The sequence below is a fragment of the Elephantulus edwardii genome, unplaced genomic scaffold (genome assembly GCF_000299155.1).
Source record: "Elephantulus edwardii isolate Elephantulus edwardi_28Jun2011 unplaced genomic scaffold, EleEdw1.0 scaffold00068, whole genome shotgun sequence".
Lineage (NCBI taxonomy): Eukaryota > Metazoa > Chordata > Mammalia > Macroscelidea > Macroscelididae > Elephantulus > Elephantulus edwardii.
This window is the reverse complement of record NW_006399818.1, coordinates 10,973,195-10,991,628: the sequence shown is the minus strand read 5'-3', so window position 1 is coordinate 10,991,628 and position 18,434 is coordinate 10,973,195. Positions and strand designations below refer to the sequence as shown.

General features: G+C 41.2%; 1 protein-coding gene across 1 annotated transcript in view; it reads right to left on the bottom strand.

Annotated features, from left to right (window-relative positions):
* Positions 1-18,434, bottom strand: part of CHPT1 (choline phosphotransferase 1) — a 35,473-nt gene that overhangs the window by 15,989 nt on the left and 1,050 nt on the right. Inside the window, exons 3-5 of the mRNA XM_006888574.1 lie at positions 18,252-18,431; positions 5,549-5,696; positions 4,960-5,101 (exon numbers count right to left, since the gene is read on the bottom strand). Of these exons, the coding sequence (XP_006888636.1) occupies positions 4,960-5,101; positions 5,549-5,696; positions 18,252-18,431 (470 nt within the window). The remainder of the gene's footprint in view (positions 1-4,959; positions 5,102-5,548; positions 5,697-18,251; positions 18,432-18,434) is intronic.

Here is an 18,434-nt window from a genome sequence, read left to right as displayed (position 1 = left end):
GAAATTGTTCTGTAGGTTTTCCAGAAGCAGCAAATGAATGAAAAACCTACACACACACCAGATGTGATCTGGTTTGTTTCAGAAAGTACTTTTTTTTCAAGGCATCAGAAGTAAAAAAATGTAAAATGGCAATTTTTTTAAAAATAGCATTTTTATTAATTATGAAATACAATTAAAGATACATGAATAAAAGACAAAATAATATTTAATCCTCCAAATGGCAATTATTAAGTGGTAATAGCAGCCAGAGCACAACATTATTGTCTTGTGTACAGTATCAAGTTTGGGAGATTAAAACTAGGTTTTGTGAACCTGCTGTGACTTTGTTGTTGTCGTTTACCATCCAGTGAGAACCGACTCACAGCTGGCCCTCCGGTCGGTTTTCAGAGGCGGTGAATCTCACAGGAGACTGCCCACCCTTTTCCCGCAGAGCTGCTGATGGATCCCAGCAGTGTGCTCTTGGGTTGGCAGACCGAAGCATATCCTGATCTTAATTTTACACAGTGACTCTGACTTTTTAGCTAGCCTTTCTGATCTCTGATTTCTATACAATATGTCGGCAAGCAGGAAATAGCTCCATTACCGCCTGTGTTTATTTCTTCCTTGTTGTTTGTTCTTCTTGATTGCCTTCGAGCCAAGCACGACTCATAGAGACCCTATGAACAGGAGGCCTGAAGCCTTTCTATAACTATCGACATTTCTTTTTCTCAGTCACTGGGCAAACCTAAAGAAAGCCATTTCCCCCTTGGTTATGGTTGTATTAACAGTATCACAGAAGTAAATTTCATTTCTTTGATACAGTGCACTTTTAAATTCCTAGAGCAGAAACTGTATCTTTGTAAGAGAGTCTAAAATCAAAGGTTTGTGTGTAGAAAAAGTGGTCTAAAATCAGAGTTGTACTCCATTTTAAAGTTTTGACCAAGTGTAGAATCCATGTTAGATTTCTAAAAGCTTCCCCTTCAACATTAGTGCTGAGTGTTGGGTCTTAGACCTCAAGGATACTGTTTCTTTTTTTCTGAAGTATGGTATGTGCAGGGTACCTAATCCATTCTCAAAGGGTCTTTGTCTTTTTTTTTTTCTTTTTTAAATTCTTAACTCTCCACTCCCCCTTGTTATGTACCGTTGAATCACATCCGACTGGCACAGAGGAGATTGCCCCTCCTTCTCCAGCAGAGCACCTGGTGCATTCAAACCACATGCCTTTGGGATTGCAGCACAACTTCTTGCCACTAGGCCACCAGAGTTCCTGGGTCTTTGTCTTTATAGACAAACAGATGCAAGATACGATCTTGAGATACAGCACTTTCTCTTGGTAAAGATATATCTTTACAATGGACCTCCAGAAACAGACAAGATTGAAGAACAGGTTACCAGAAAAACTGGTCCTGTTCAACATGCTGGGACCACTGTGTAATAAACTCAATGGCATGCACCTTTTCCCCTTTCTAATTAATATTTTTATTATTCATATACATTGTCTTTCATCCAATCTTTCATTTCTATTTCGTTCCTTTATATTGTGGGGTTCCCCCCCTTACAATCATCTTACTAATTACTACTTTCAAGAATGTGTGTAAGCCAACTACTTCATGCCTCCTGCCCGAATATCCCCCTTTTTAGATAGTCATTTCTGATTTGTTCATCCCCCTCAAGCCAGTACTCTGAGGGAACAGGCAGCTCCCTTTTGCTGAAGAATCCTCTGTTCAACTTGGAAACTACTTAGCATCCTCATCTACAAATAAAGTCCATTCCAGAGCAAGCAATAAGGTTGCAGCAATTGTGGACTTCCAGTAAATTATTAATTTTGTAATCTTTAGTCCCCACTTCCACAATATAGGAATATATTCCTTCCTTTGCTCAGGTGCCACAACCATTTTCACTCTGTAACAAAGGGCATTTCTCCAGTGTGGACCATCTCCATCCCTGAAAAAACTTCACTTGCTTTTACAGTATTGAGTGGTGCTAATAAGTGTACAAATTAGAGTCAAACAGACCCGAGCTTAATCCTAGTTCCACCACAAGGTGGAGTGGCAATATAAGAAAGTAACCAAAAAAAAAAAAAAAAAAGTAACCAACCAAAAAGCTCTTGTATCTTCTCACAGAGTTGGTGTGAGGATCACGTGAGAACATACACATATGGCACTGATCTCAGTGTGCTCTGCAGCAGAAAGATGGATTCAAACTGCCTACTTCTGGGTGCAAATACAAGTCCTTATCCACTAGGCCACCCGAGCTGTCTTCTGCTGGAGAAAGATGGGCAATTTTCCCCCATGCTATTTACAGCCTCGGAAAACCCACTGGAGGGTCAAGTATGAGCCAGCTGAAGTGACAGCACACAACAACAACAACCCCAATGCTGGAGAAAAGAGTTCTAATTATTCCATAATCTAGAATAAATGTGGAGAAAAATAGCAAAGGCCATCTCTTTGCTAAACTACTCCTAGTTTGAGCTTCCTCTGCCATTACTACTGGATGCTTCTTTTTCAGAGCTATTTTTTTCTCCCAGGCACCAATGAAGCAGGGTTAAGAAATATTAACAGGCACAGAAAGCCAAAGCTGAGAAGAAATAAACAAGGAAATTTGCTGAGAATGAGAAAGAAATCAGTCAGGGAGTGAGTGGTATAGGGAAACAGGAGTGCAGATAATTAATGTTTCTGGTTTGTGCATTTTTTCCTGTCTCCTCTAAGAAAGAGGGGTGCTGGTAGCACAATGGTTAAGTGCCCAGCTTCTAACCTGAAGATCAGTGGTTCACACCCACCAGTAGCTCCACAAAAGACATCACAATCTGCCCCCGTAAAGACTGTTGTTGTTGTGTACTGCTGAGTCAGAACAGACTCATAGCTGACCCTCCTGAGGCAGTAAATTTCACTGGAGGAGACTGCCTATATTTTTGCAACAGAAGAGAGCTCAGGTGGCCTAGTGGGTAAGGAGTTGTACTGTTAAATCAAAAGTCAGTAGTTTGAATCCATCTTTCTCCTACAGAGCACACTAGGAATAGTGCTCTAGGGAGCTATTCTATGTCATCTAAGGTCACTATGAGTTGGGTATTCACTCCTTTGAGGCAAGGATGGTGAAGGCAAGGATGTCTCATATACTTTGGGCATGTTGTCAGGAGGCAAGTCTTGGAAAATTATGCTTGGAAAAATTGAGGGTCAATATATATAGAGAGACCCTCAAGGAGATGGACTGGCACAGTGATTGCAGCAATGGGCTTAAGCCTAGTAGAGATTGTCGGATAGGGCAGGTTAGAGCGAGGTTTCAATCTGCTATACAGTGGGTGGCTATCTAAGAGCTGGAGCTGACAAGAAGGCACCTAACAACAACAATAATGACTTGGAATCAACTGAGGAATCTAGAAGGAAGTGCTAGGGACAAAAGTACCATCTAATGTTTAGCAACAGTATTTACAAGATGCTTTCACATAAGTTGATCAATTTTCTATACACCTCAGCTGATTATCTCCTGCTAGAACTGTTGTCAAACAGATTTCCCTTTTGGGGCATATGAAGATGTGCACAAAAAAGGATCTTTAGACATCTTATCACAGTGTTTCATTAAACCAGTCAACTGCTTCTTGTTTTAGTGCTGTATCACCTTTTTTCTACAGACTATCTAATAAAGACTTAAAGGTAATATTTATGGATACCATGACAAAAAAAAGTTCATTTAAATCACTGATTTCAAGCAATGTTCAATAAGACATCAAACAATAAATACGGGTGAGGGTGTGAAGAGACTGGAACTTTCATATCCTGTTATCGAGAATGTAAAACAGTATCATCATTATGGAAAGCAGTTTGGTGCTTCCTTAAAAAGATGAAAATGGAAATGGCATTCGCTCCAGTAATCTCACTACTCAGTATATATTCTAAAGAAATATTAGCGGTGACATGAACAGATAGATACACAGATATGTTTACGGCTGCATTATTTACAAGAGCAAAGAGATGGAAATAAACCAAGTATCCACAAATAAATGAATGGCCACAGAAACTGGGGTGCAGACACACAGTGGAGAACTATGCATCACTAAAATATGATCAAAATTTGTGAAATAATGCATAATATGGACGAAACTAGAACAAATGATGTTGAATGTTATAAGTCAATCACAATTATTGTATAAGGCAATTAACATCAAAAGCTAAAGAAAAAAGTTTACACACAGAATCAATCTTAGCTCACAGGGATGAGACGGTAAAGAGGGGTGCAAAAAGCTGAGTGAAAGGAAAGGCAATACACAATAAGGGTTTGATGAGGCACCATGATTAATTACATTAATCAATTAAAATGTTATGAGAGAACATCTGCATGAACGACTGAATAAAAAACCAATATGATTTATCTAACAAATTTGATTTAAAAAGTCCAAATTAAACATGTTGCTGTTGTTTTGCTGTTGCCTTTGAGTCAGTGTGGACTCGGCTGCCCGTCCAGCAGGCCTCCAGAAGCGGTAAATCGGGAGCTCTGGTGGCCTAGTGGCAAGAAGCTGCACTGCAATACCGGCGGTATGTGGTTCGAATCCACCAGATGCTCTGCTGGGGAAGAAGGGGCAATGTCCTCCTGTACCAGTCAGATCTGATTTGACGGTACACACACAAAAAACAAGAAAATAATAATAATAAAAGAAGCAGTAAATCATACAGGAACCTGCCTATCTTTCTCCCAGGGAACAGCTGGTGAATTTGAACCAAAGGCCTTAAATAAAACCGACAGCAGACAATTACAAAAACCAGTAAAAAAAGTACTGATTTCAACTTGTTTCTCTTTTGTGGATAAGTGATACGTAACAGATTTGTTGTTGTTGTTGTTAAGTACTGTCGACTCATAGCGACCCTATGAACGAAAATCCTCGACACTTGCAAGGCTTTCATCCTTTCTCCAGGTTCACAGGGTTTCCGGAGGCAAGTAAATTCAATTACATTTTTTTTCATTACAGTTTTAAGAAAGCATACTTACTTTCCAAACCTCAACACGCCTGAAACGTAAGTCTGCCAGTGAGCACAGTAAAAGAGGAACATTCCAATAAATGAGCAGAAAAACAGCCAGTCAGGATGAGTTCCCAAGCGGACAGCAACTGACGCTCCGATGGCCATAAACACTGGAAGACACAGGGTGTAGGATCCGCTCAGAATGTAACCACATTAGTGACATATTTGTACCGTGGAGAAACAGAATTTTAAAGAAAAGGCACTACTATAAAGTACACTTTTAAGAATAAGTAAACGCTTGAATATGTTTTTTAGACACACTGTACAAAATTGTTCCAAGATGTTACACCGATAACTGGGAAAGGCAATAGAGACTAAACGGATGATCAGACACTGTGGGTATTGTGATTAATAAAATATACAACTGCATATGTAAAACATATGTAATTATTGTTATAAAACAAAATTTGTATCAGCGATTGACTGAAAAAACAGTATGCTTTGTGAACTTCCACTCAAATCACAATTAAAAAAGTGATTTACAAAAACCCCCCCTTAGTTTTAGTTTTTAAGCTATCAGTACAACAAATACTAGTGCAAAAATTGCACTCACTTACCTGTGGAAAGGGAGTCACATCCATGATCAAAGAGTTCCCCTAAAGGAGAACAAGAATTTGTTCTTCGGGCTTGTTTCCCATCGATGGCATCTAGCGACTGATAGATAAAGAGTCCCAGGGCACAAAGAAGGTATGTCCAGTACGGTGCCTAAAAGTATAATGGAGACACAGACCGTGAGGTGGAAGAGAACACACCTCAGCCTCTCAGGATCTAGTGGCAGGTTCTCTCGTTTCCCATGCAATTCACAGCCTCTGAAAACCCACTGGAAGGTCGGTCACTCAAGAGTTGGTTATGACTCGACAGCAATGAGTTTGATTTTGAGATGTAGAAGAGATTTAACAAGCAAGCAGAGATAGGGGAAGAGAGGTGCCAAACTCCATGAAGACAGCTCAACAACATAGGCCCAAGAAAGACTAGGGCCCTTCTCAGAGATAACAGAGAATGAGCACCTTTCTCAGGAGCCATCACCCTGAACTGACACTGCAGCAGAGTAAATTTCTTTTCTCTTAAGGTGACCCACCTGTGAAATTCCTGTTAAAGCAGCACTAGGTAACTAACAACTCACTGCAAAGCACATGTGTGCTAAAGTGCTGGAAACCAATGATAAAGAGAATAAATAAGTTGGAGGAGGGAAGAAATAAACATACAAAAGCACAAAGAAGCAAAACAAAACAAACCCCCCTCCACTCCTGAGGAGTTCAACTCAACACCAGGACCCTCCATCAGGCTTCTGAGGCTGGAAGTCTTTATAGGTGAGGACATAGCTTTCTCCTAAGGAGCATCTGGTGGATTCAAACTTCTGACCTTTAGGTTAGCAGCGTATAAAGCACTACACACATGCCACAAAATAATGGGGTAAAAGCTATATAAAGACATTTCAGTGCTCACTTCGGCAGCACAATACTAAAATTGGAACGATACAGAGAAGATCAGCAAGAAGTGTTCCATAAGAAAGAAACAATTAAAAAAAAATACATTTCAGACAAACAAAAGATGAAATAATTCAACACAAGAACTGTTGTACAAGAAATGTTAAATGAAGACAGAAGAAAATGATACAGATGAGAATTCAGATTAATACAATGAAGCATGCCAGAAGCAGTAAATATGTGGATAAATAGAAGGCAATTTTTACTTTAAAAAACCTTTAAAAGGTAACCATGTAAAGAAAAAATGGAAACAAAAGATTGTGGGATTTATGAAAAAGCCCAATGTGCAACAACAGTAGCACTAAAGATAATAAAGAAGACAAGGAAATAAACTGTGGGGAAGTTTCTATAATGCATGGCATGGTAACGGTACACTCTAACAAATTATCACGATACATTGAAGATTCTAGTGTAAATATTAAAATGGAACTGAAACTAAATGTGATTGAGAAGTGGTTGTTTTTACAATACTTGGGAAATCATAGAGGAGCTGAGGCAAGCAGCCCCATAACGCTTGAGGTAGAGATTGTGAAACTGTATCTCACATACTTTGGGGAATGCTGTCAGAAGGGGCCAGTCCTTGGAAAGGAGGAGGGTCAGAGAAAGAGAGGGAGACCCTTAAAAAGGTGGTTTGACACAGTGACTGTAACAATGGATTTAAGCCTGTCAGAGATTAGGAGGCTGGCGCAGGACAGCGCAAGGTTCAGATCTGCTGAGTCTGCTGGACAGCACTCAATAACAAGCAGCACGTCCCAACTATGAGCCGCACAGATCCGACGGCACACTGAGAACTGAGAACCGAATGAAGATACAGATCACCAGTGAGGTCTCAAACCAGCAATAGGTGGGTGAAGCCCAGAGGGGCAGACCCAAAGAGCACCGCAAAACTCAGAAAAGGAAACCGGCATTACAACCACTAGTCACAGGAAGCTGGTCAGAACTTGTGGCTTAAACGGAATTGAATGCCAACTGAAGAAAAATAACATTCTCTATCAGATATAAATAAAATCCAAAGCCTTATAACAAAATATTCAAAATGCCCTGGCTATAAGAATCCAAAATTACTCAAAGTACAATGAATCGGAAAAAAATCTCAACTGGTGCCAATGTTAGCCTCTGACAAGGAAGGTTCAGTGGTGATTATTAAAGAATGTTCCACAAGGAAAAGACAAATTTCTTTGAAATGAATGAGAAGACAAAGTCTCAGGAGAGGCAGAGGATGTGAGGAAGAAACATATAGGAATACTGGATTGAAAATTAAAAGAACCAAACCAAAATCTGAGGATAGGCTTAATCCAAAGGGGAGATAACAGAGGGAAAAGTCACGAAATATAAAGAAGGATCAATAGGAATTAATTAGTAAAAAAAAGTCTCAGGAATCTGTGTTTTGACAGGAAAATTTCTACCATTCAAGTCACTGTAAAAAAGAGTTAAGTGTGTGGTTCAGAAAAAAAAACCCCTGTTTGAAATGGTTAGTAACGCAAAATGCACAAAGTCCAAACTTACAGATTAAAAAAGTTCAGTGAACCCCAAATAGCATAACCCAGAGAAATCCATGCTCTGAGACATATCATAAACAAAGTACTGAAAATACAAAAAACCTGAAGTCTTATAAACAGGGGAAAATAGTATATCATTTGTGGAGGAACCACTCAGATGACTGAACTTCTTACCAGAAGCCATGGTTGCAAGTGGGAAGTGTAGTAAATAACACTTGAAAAATGCTGAAAGGCAAGAATGGTCAACTCTCAATTCTGTCCTGTACAGACAGCAATGCTGCTGTCATGCGACTCCCTGTAAGGCTTTGGACTTGGCTCTGTCACTTTTAAACAGGTGACCTTGGGCAATTTACTGGACCTCTTAAGTCTAGGTAACTTCATTTTTAAGATAGAAACCATACTAATTAGTGTATCCAATAAAAAGACACCTTAGGCTTTTTGCTACCCAGGAAGCATTCAATGAAGGTGGGCAGTTGTTTTGCATTTTCCTACCAAAAAAACCAATGTACGTATGGTTTCGGAGGGAATTCCTAGTCAAAGTCAATGTTTAAAAGAACAACGAAAAACAGTCATCAAGTAGATTCCAACTCAGGCAAACACATGTGTTCCAGACTAGAGTTGCACGTAAGTTTTTCAATGGCCATGGCCTTTAGCAAGTTGCAGATGGTCAGGCCTGCCTTCTGAAGGTCACTGGGTTAAACTGAGAATCACTCAACTGTCAATCCTTCAGTTTGATGCTCAGCATTTAACCATGTGTGACACTCAAGGTCTCCATTTAAAGGAAAAGTAGTTTAAAGGAGATGCAACCTCGGAATAAACGCAACTGGAATTAAGACCATGAATATTAAAATAGTACATTCCATTCTAAAGAGCATAGTTTTAAAGGCTTATCTGGGAACCATGAAGCAATTCAAGAATGAGTAAAAGGCAAAGACATAATAAATAATAAATCATCATTGCAGTATAAAACAAAAACCCCCAACATGGATTCTACACCCCACCCCACTGGCCCGCAAGAATCCCTAAGCTTTACAAACCTTTTCAAATTCTTTCTTTTTCCTACTTTTAAAAAACAAGGCACTCTGGCGGCCTCTTGGGTAGGAAGTTTGCACGATCAAATCCAAAGGCAGGTGACTGGAAGCCACCAGTAGTGTCCAGAAGAAAGATGCTTGGGCCTTCTCTTCCTACACGATTTACAGTTTCTGAAAACCTGCTGCTGGGTGCTGGGTCTATCAATCTGTCTGTCCTGGGTCGATGGCAATGTTTACTGCATCACTATTTATTGCTCATCTGGTCCTGATCTTTAGTGTTGACTGCTTCACACCTATTCTCACAATGATTTTTAAATTCTGGTAGGATAGAATCAAGACCATATTTTGGTTTTTGTGGACTTGTGTAAATTAATACTTGCATATATTTTTTTTTCCCCAGCCGTGTCAGAGGCAGTGTGATTGGTACAAGACAGGGCAGGATTTAGGGCTGTTGTACGTAGGGTCACTATGTGTCGCAAGCGACTCAACAGCACATAACAACAACAACAACAATCTGAACATGAATAATTGCTGGTCTGTCTGTTCCAAAGTCAGTACCTGGCCTGGTTTTGACTGCTAATATTGAGGTTCTCCAATGATTTCTTTCACAGATGTGGTCCATTTTGTCACAGATATGATTCCTATTGTAGTACACCTGGTGAGGTCCACGTGTAAAGTTGCTGTTTGTGCTTTTATAAAAAGGTATTTGTGATGAAATCATTTCCTGTGCAAAATTTGATCATTCCATTTCTGGCCTCATTTCTGTCATCAAGTCTATACTTTCCAAGGACCATTCCTTCTTCAATGTTTCCAACTTCCGCATTCTAGTCACCAATTACCGCTAACGCATCTTGCTTGCATCCTTGGTCAATATGGGACTGCAAAACTTGTTAAAAATCTTCAATTGCTATCCTTGTATGCATATGGATATTATCCTATCATTCACAACACTGTACTTCAGGATACACTTTCTAACTATCTTTGTTTTTTAATTGGTGCACATTTTCCTCCATACCCCACCCCAGCTCACTTTTTTTTTTTTTTAATTTTATTATTTTTGTGTAAGTGTACCATCAAATCAGATCTGACTGGTACAGGAGGAGATTGTCCCTCCTTCCCCGGCAGAGCATCTGGTGGATTTGAACTGTGCGCCTCTGGGATTGTAGTTGCAGATCCTTGCCACTAGGCCACCAGAGCTCCCCCCCAGTTCACTTTAAAAAAAAAATAATAGTCATTCATTGTTACATAATTTCTTCCCTCCCCCTGTAATTGTCTTTTAAACTATGAATGCAACACCGTTCTGTTCTTCATTCTGAATACAGTATAACATGTCTGATTCAACATGAACAAAGCCTTTCTATCTCACCTCACTAATGCCTTAGAGTGCTGTTGATTCCATTTCATTTCTCGCAATTTCTAGTTTTCCAACATTCGTACTTCATGCAGTCTATGCTCTATCTATTAAAGGATGTCTGCAGTTGTTTATCCTCATTTTAACTAACAACCTCTAATATAACCAGCCGTGTTCTTCTATTGTTCATAGGGTTTTCAGAGACCTGCTGTATCAGACATAGATGGCCAATCCTGCTTTAGTCTTAATCTGGGAGTTTTCTATAAAAGCCTGTCTATCGGGGTGATCATTGTGGCATTTGACACAGCAATGATTTCCACAGTTAAAAACACATGCCAGGTGTTTTTCTTGCGAAGGGGACAGGAGAGCTAGCCTACTTACGTCCAGATCTTGGCTCTTCCCCTGACTAGCTGGCTTGGCCCAGGTACTTAACCTCTCAATGTCTCAGCCTCTCCACTTGAATAAACCATAATAACCACCGTACTTACTTGCTTGATTTATTTTGAGAAATAAATTTTTATGTATAAAGTTTTAGGAAGGCTCCTTGCATATGGAAGAAGGGCAAAAAATAATGTGAATACTCATACTACATCAGAGAATTTTAAGTGATTAACAGGTAAAATTTTTTCCTTTAAAATCTTTACATATATTAAAGAGACGGGGAATAGCATGTCAAATCTATGATTTTGTGGTTAATAAAGCTTAGGAAAGGTCCTGGGGTGCCTCAATCAGATTGAACTTAGCTGTAAACCTAACTGAGCAAATTCAACTCATTGCTGTTGAGTCAGAACTGAGTCACTGCTGATCCTCCTGGGCTTCCAAGGTTGTAGAGAGTATGGAAGGAGACTGCCCATCTGTCATACTCAGACTCTCAGTGCAACTGGAGACTCTGCCAGCAGGACATCCTACACTAACCCAAAGGTTAAAGACTGACACCCACTCAGAACTAAGGAACCTGCACCAAGGAAGAAAGGCTCAGCTATCTACTTCCATCAAGAAAGATTATAGCAAAACAACACAAATCCTACAGAGCAGTTCTGTTCTTTCATGCATGAGGGTTGCTGAGCTGACACAGCAGGTTTGAATATTCTTTGTTTTGTTTTGTAAAGCTTTTTGGTGTTAGGTGCTGTCAAGTGAATACACTCGCAGTGACCCTATGAACTACAGATCTGAATCCGGTCTGATCCTGTGCTATCCTCATCATCCCTGACATACTGTGCCATCACTGTGTCAATCCATCTCACAGGAGAGGGAATTCATTTAAAGTTTAATGAAAGGAGAAATGATAAATAAAAAGAGTACAGGTAATGTACAAGTGGAGAAAGCTTGCCATTTTTCTAGCAAATGAAATTTGAGAAATACATCTAGTAGATGAATTTTTAACACTTAAAAAACCTCAAAAGCATTTAGAATGGTCTTGAGTCTCAATGAACATGCACATAAAGGGATATACAGAACCACAATTAGCTCATCTGGTAACAAGAGCTTAATTACTAAATATTAATTGGTTCCTCTTTCTACAAAAACAGAAAATACAATTTTAAAAAGTAGAAAGAAAGAGAAGTGGAAAAAACAGATTATGCTGATGTGGTGATAATCTATTAAAAGGTGTTCTTTGTACCCAGTCAGATGACTCTAATAATCTTTAAAAGAGATTTCATAAAAAAAAAAAAAATTCATAAAGTTTCTAACACACTGCTAATCTGACTTTGGAAAGCATAACAATGAAAAATGGCTGACTGCTCCTGTAAGTATAATTATACTACCTTCTAAGTATGTCGGTGAAAGAGTTAAGACACTCTCTACTGTGAGGGCGTGAGTGAGGACAAGGGCTTCTTTGTTCTCTCAAGAAGGGTTCCCACCTAAGGCTTCTTCAAGGCAGTTGGTGGTCAGGAAAGGCAGAGTAGTCTTATCAGACAATCAGGAAGGGCCCCAGGGTTTTAACTGGTTTAATTCCAGGCCTTTGGCCTCAGCTCAGGTTAGAACAAACAGAGAGAGAAAGAGAAAGAGAGAAAGAGAGAGAGGGAGAGAGAGAGACAGACAGACAGACAGACAGAGAGAAAGTTAGTTGCCAATGGCATCAACCCTGACACACTTCAACCTCCTGCATTTCACAGCAGAAGCGCATCCCATAGGCTGTAACCTTTCAGAAGCACAGGGCCAAGCCTCCCTTTCAAAGTGGACAGACTCAAACTGCTAAGCTTTTGTTTCGAAACTGATGGGTTTAACCACCTGTACCACCTCAGAGCTCTCAGCTCAGGTGATTGTGTTGTGTGACCCACTAGGTAAGAGGCCCTACTATAGGCCTGGACTGCCGAAAGAACACACATTTATGTCCTGTTCCACCCAGGGTGTTTCTTAGAGGCAAAGACGGCGCAACTTCATCTCCCCTACTGCAGGCATGTTGCTAGAAGGGGGTATTGTTTGGAAAAAGACATTGTGCTTGGACAAGTGGAAGTTCAAGGAAAGAGAAGACCTTCAATAGAGCTGACACAGTAACTGCAGCAATGGTTCAAGTATGTCAGAGATACTGATGATGGTGCAGGATAGGACAGAGTTCCTGAGGCTGTAATCATAACACAAGTAGACCGCCACATCCTTCTCCCAAGGAACCACTGGTAGATTTGAACCACTAATCTTTCAATTAGTGGCCGAGTACTTAACCACTGTACCTTCAGAGGTCTCTGTAGCTCTGAAGTTGTTGTTGCTGTTATATGCTTGTCAAGTCACCTGTGATTCATAGCAACCCTATGTACAATAGCTCTGAAGCCTGCCCAAGTCCTGAGCCAGTCTCACCGACTCCAACACACCTACCCCCATCACCCCAGTTACTGTATCAATCCATCTCATCCGGGGTCTTCCTCTCCTGTGCTGTCCCTCACACTTCTGAGCATAATGTCTTCTCCCAGGGGAGCATACCAAGTTTTAGGAAATGAGACAGATTATAAACCGGGGGCAGGAGCAGGCAGGCAGTAGATGAGGGCCATAGATCAGGGCCATACGAACTTCCTCACAAACATGAGAAACACCTAACTTGAATGGCAGCTTTCATTCTCCCTTCGACTCCCCTATCCTATGTGCTGAAAGGTTGGCAGTTTGAATCCACCAGCTTCTCCTGGGGGGAAAAGATGCCATTTTTCTCCTTTATATTGATTTTGCAGCTTCAGAAACCGATGGAGGGACAATATACTCGGAATCAATTTGATGGGAGTTTGATGGGGTTCTTTCCAGTAATTACTAAAGTTCTTGTTGAAAATGGCAGCCTCTCACTGTGCCAAGGGGAACAGGGAGGCGGGGAGGCTGGGCAGAGAATCCCAGGACACACGCTGCCACCGACAGGGACTGTGTGGGCCGCGTGACATCCGTTCTGCTAACTGTACAAAAACCAAGTGTTCAGAAATCATGTCCAAGGTCAAATACACCAGTCGTGGGATTTAAAATTGTTTTCTCCACACACAGTGCTATGTTTTAACCACATGTGCACTCTATTTTTTCTTTTACAGGAGAAATAGCTTGTGTAGTTGATTCCTTTGTTGTTGTTATGAGGTGTTAATGAGCCAAGTGTTAACTCACCAAGTGACCAAGACCAAAACTTTACCTGATCTTGTGTTAAATTTACAGTCTCCACTGTAAACAAGCCACTGTGTCAGTCCTTCTGGTCGAGGGTCTTCCTCTCCATTGCTGACCCTCTATTTTTCTAAGCATATCCTCCTCGAAGGACTGGTCCTGTCTGCTAACATATCCAAAGTATGTAAGATGAATTCTCACCATCCATGCTTTAAAGGAGCATTCTGACTGCACTTCGTCCAGGACAGACTTGTTTGTTCTATTGGCAGTCCGCGGTAGATTCAATACTCTTTAGGAATCAAGGAAAGTTAAGCCTCATAAATTAAAGAAAACCTCAGCAGGAAGGGTCCTGCTGCTGCCTTGACATTGATTCCAACTCCAAGTGACCCCATGTGTTACAAACAGATCTGTCAGCCACGGAACTACAGGGTCATGGAAGTGCCCCCTGAAACGTTCAGGCTTAGGTACTCCTCTCTTGCTTCATGCTCTTAGCCCTGACTGGGCTTCTGGAACTTTCACTTCCTGAAAATATGAGAATGTCACATTATGCTTTTCATAAGAGAGAACTCGCCTTTACAAGAGCCCTACCCTTAGTAAATGATGTTTGATAAGTGACTGGGCTGTTAAAGGAAAATAGATGGGGAGGTGAGAAATAAAAAGATATCTGATTTCAAAGGAATAAAAATACTTTATAAAAAAACCCAAACAACTCTGTTCACAGAAGTCTTCAGGTTTTTGTCTTTTCTACTATTCTTCCATGGTCTTTGCAATTACTTGCTATGCATCAGAGAGCTGGACAATGACTAAGGATGACAGAAGAAGAATTGATGGCCTTTGATTTGTGGTGCTGGAGAAAAATGTTGAAATACCATGGACTGCAAAGAGAACAAAGAGGTCCACCATAGAGAGGATGAAACCAAGCTGCTCCTTAGAGGCAAGGATTCTGAAGCTTCGTCTGACATACTTTAGAAATGTTGTCAGGAGGGACCAGTCGTTGGAGAGGGACATCATGCTTGGAAGGGGGGAGGGACAGTGCAAGAGAAAAAGACCCTGGATGAGATGGATCGATTCAGTGACTGGGGTAATAGGGATAGGTGTATCAGAGACAAAGAAATTGGCTAAAGATAGAGCTGTTGTACTTAAGGTCGCTGTGAGTTGCAGATGCCTCAATGGAACATAACAACACTATTACTCCAACACACAACTCTTAGCTTTGTAGTGCAAAAAGGAACTCTAATCTGGATTATTAAATCATTCTTAAAGTCTTCCTACCATCATAGACAAAAGAAATGTATTGTTCAATGTCCTTCAAATTGGTCCTATGCTAGGACCGCTTATCTGCCATATACACACTGTTGACACACATGCTGACATGGATTTATATTCACATGTCAAGAATACAAAACAAAACCGCTATTACATAAGTGAAAAGAATGAGATCCACAGTCAATACAGGTAAAACAATAATGACGTGTATAATAATGAACTGGGAGCAGTAGAACTAGGGCCTGAACACTCCTTTAGTTGAACACTCCTTTTTCACATAACTAAAAGGAGAACTGCATTAAATAACGTCCAAGGTCATTCCAAGGAGCCTTGGTGGTGCAATGGCTAAAGTGCTCCGTGGGTAGATGAATCCACTAGTCGCTCCAGGGGAGGAAGAAGAGGCAGCCTTTTTCTGCAAAGATTTACAGCCTTGGAAACCCCAAGGGGAATGTCTACTCTGTCCTACAGAATCTCCATGAGTTGGAAATGACTCAGTGGGCCAGAGGGTTTGGTTTTAGTAAGGTCCTTTCAGCAAAAGAAAAACCTGGTGAGCAACTTCTGTAAAGACTGTTGCTGTGTGCCATCGAGTCAGAACTGACCCACAGCTGACTGTCCAGCGGGTTTTCAGAGGCAGTAACTGCATGGAAGGCGACTGTCCATCTTTCTCCTGCAGAGCAGCTGGTGCATTCGAACTGCATGCTTTCAGGTTCTATAAAGACTACAACTAAGAAATCCTACAAAGCAATTCTACTCTGTAACAAACGAGGTCACCATGAATTGGAATCAATTGGACAGTAACATATTGGGATTGGGAAATAACTCCAAATCCTAAGAGGTCAAGAAATTGGGGTAAGGACCACCTATTAGACTGCTGTTCCCAGGAAACTGCTTCAATGAACAAGAAGACAATTCAGTTGCTATATCCATTCACCTCTAACTCTTGCTTTCTCCCCAGAAAATTACTCAGGCTCATTAAATGTTGAACACTCAATCCAAGAAGAGCTAAAACTGAAGTAAGGGTTAAAAGACCTCTTGCAAGGTTACACTGTATGATTTCATTCATGCAGTCAATAACTTGGCAAATATTTACTAAGCATCTGCCTTTAATCAGGGTAGATGAATGAGTAACTGCCACCTGAACGTATAATATGGTAGATTATCTTGTTCAAACCTGTTTAAAGAGGTACATAATCAAATTAAAATGGGCAAGTTCCATGAGAGAGTGATAAAGCTCTGTAGATACAGCTTAGCTTTCTGGTTTGCAATTCCTGTCTCTACTTAAAAGTCAGGAGGCCCTAGAAGAGCTCATTTCCTTATCTATAAAATGGCAGTGATCTTCAATATTAATACCTTCATATAGGTTTTATGAGGATTAAGAGCACCACCTGGTATGTAAATAAACATTTGGTCATTGTTCAGTTGTTGCTGTTAGGTGCCTTCCAGTTGACTACCATGCCGATCTGAAGCTTGCTGTACTTATCCTGTGCCAGTCATGATCTCCCTCTTGTTTGAGCCTACTGTTTAATCCGTGTGTCAGTGTATCTTGTTGAGTTTCCTTCCTCCCTCCTTCCCTTCTTTCTTCCCTCCCTCTTATCTCTGATCCTCTATCTTTCCAAGCATGTTATCTTTCCCCAAGGAGTGACTCCTCCTGACAATAAGTACTGAGAAAAGGTTTCTCATACTATCATCCTTGCTTCTGGGGAGCACTCTGAGTGCCTGTCCTCCAAGATAGATTTATTTGTTCTTTTGGCAGTCCATGGGATATTCAGTACTATTCTCTAGCACCATAATTCAAAGTTATTAATCCATCTTCAGTCTTCTTTATCCACTGTCTAACTTTCAAATGTATAGCAAGTAACGGAAAAGATCATAGCTTGAATCGGGTGCACCTTAGTCTTTAATGTGACATCCTTGCTCGCTGGCCCTTTAAAGAGGTCCTTGACAGCATTATTTTCCCACTGCAACATGTCTTTTGATCTGAAACAATTGCAACATGTTATTTATTATGGTTATTAGGGAAATTAGGTGGGTAATCTGACTTTAGGGAGCTCTTAGTGATGAACTGTGCTACGAATGCAAGACCATGTTGGCTCTACCAAACAGAAAAATAAAAACAAATGCATACATTCTACATGATGGAAATATTCCCAGTATCATTTCTGCTCTCCAACTTCATTTTGAATTAGGTCACCCCAGGACCTACACTCAAATATGACTGAACATTCATTTCATTATTTGGAAGGCATACAGTATCAGGGAAGTGTAACCTGATGTAACCTGTGGTGGCGTTGTAGGTAAAGAGTTGTGTTTCCGACCCAGAGGCACATTGTTCAAATCTACCAACTGCTCTGCAGGAGAAAGATGGTCCATGTTCTCTCCTTCAAGTTACAACCTCTGAAAATCCGGAGTCAATTTTTACTAAACGGCGTATAACAACAACCAGTGCACCCGACTTTGCCCCCTGCCCCTCCACACTCGTCAGATGTCTACTGTGATCATTTTTTATCTTTTTTTTTTTATGGTGGACACAAGTCAGAGTCATTGCTAACAAAAATCTACTGGCCTATGGTCATTAATGATAAGGTTTATGGTATTGCACAGGATTCTTGTTTTTCATTAAAAAGTTACTGATGCTAAAAGGAACTTATCTTTGCTGAGAGCCAGTTATTTCGAGATTACTAGCACAACCTTTGAGAAAAGGACGATTATAAAAGTGTCCAAAGGGGCATCACGTGGCTGGCCAACCGAGCTACAAGCCCTTGTGTATGGCAGGATGGAAGAAGCGAGGGACGGTCCCCAGGTTAGCAGCCTGCTGCACCAGCTCACAGCCTCGTCTCTGGGGTGGGGTGGTCTCGACAGTCCCTCGAGGGCTCAGGGACGATCTGAGGAGCCTCGGGACTCGGGTCGTGACACTGATAGCCTCTCGGTGATAAGGGTGAGACTCTGGCCGGACACAGGACGGGGCAGTGGTGTGATGGCCTCTGGGTGACCCTTGGGAGGCTCGGGCGGCCCGGCGCGGGGCCGGGGCTCCGGGACCAGCAGTTGGGAGCAGGTCCTACCTCCTCGGTGGCCGTGGGGCAGTAGGAGATGAGCACGAGCGTGGTGAGCAGGTTGACGGCGAGGCCAAGGAGGGTGATGGTGTTGGGGGCCATCCAGAGCGGGATCCACTGCAGCAGCCAGGTCCAGAAGAGCTGCAGCGGCGGCTCGAGCAGCGACGCACCGGCCGCATTGTAGCGGTGCTC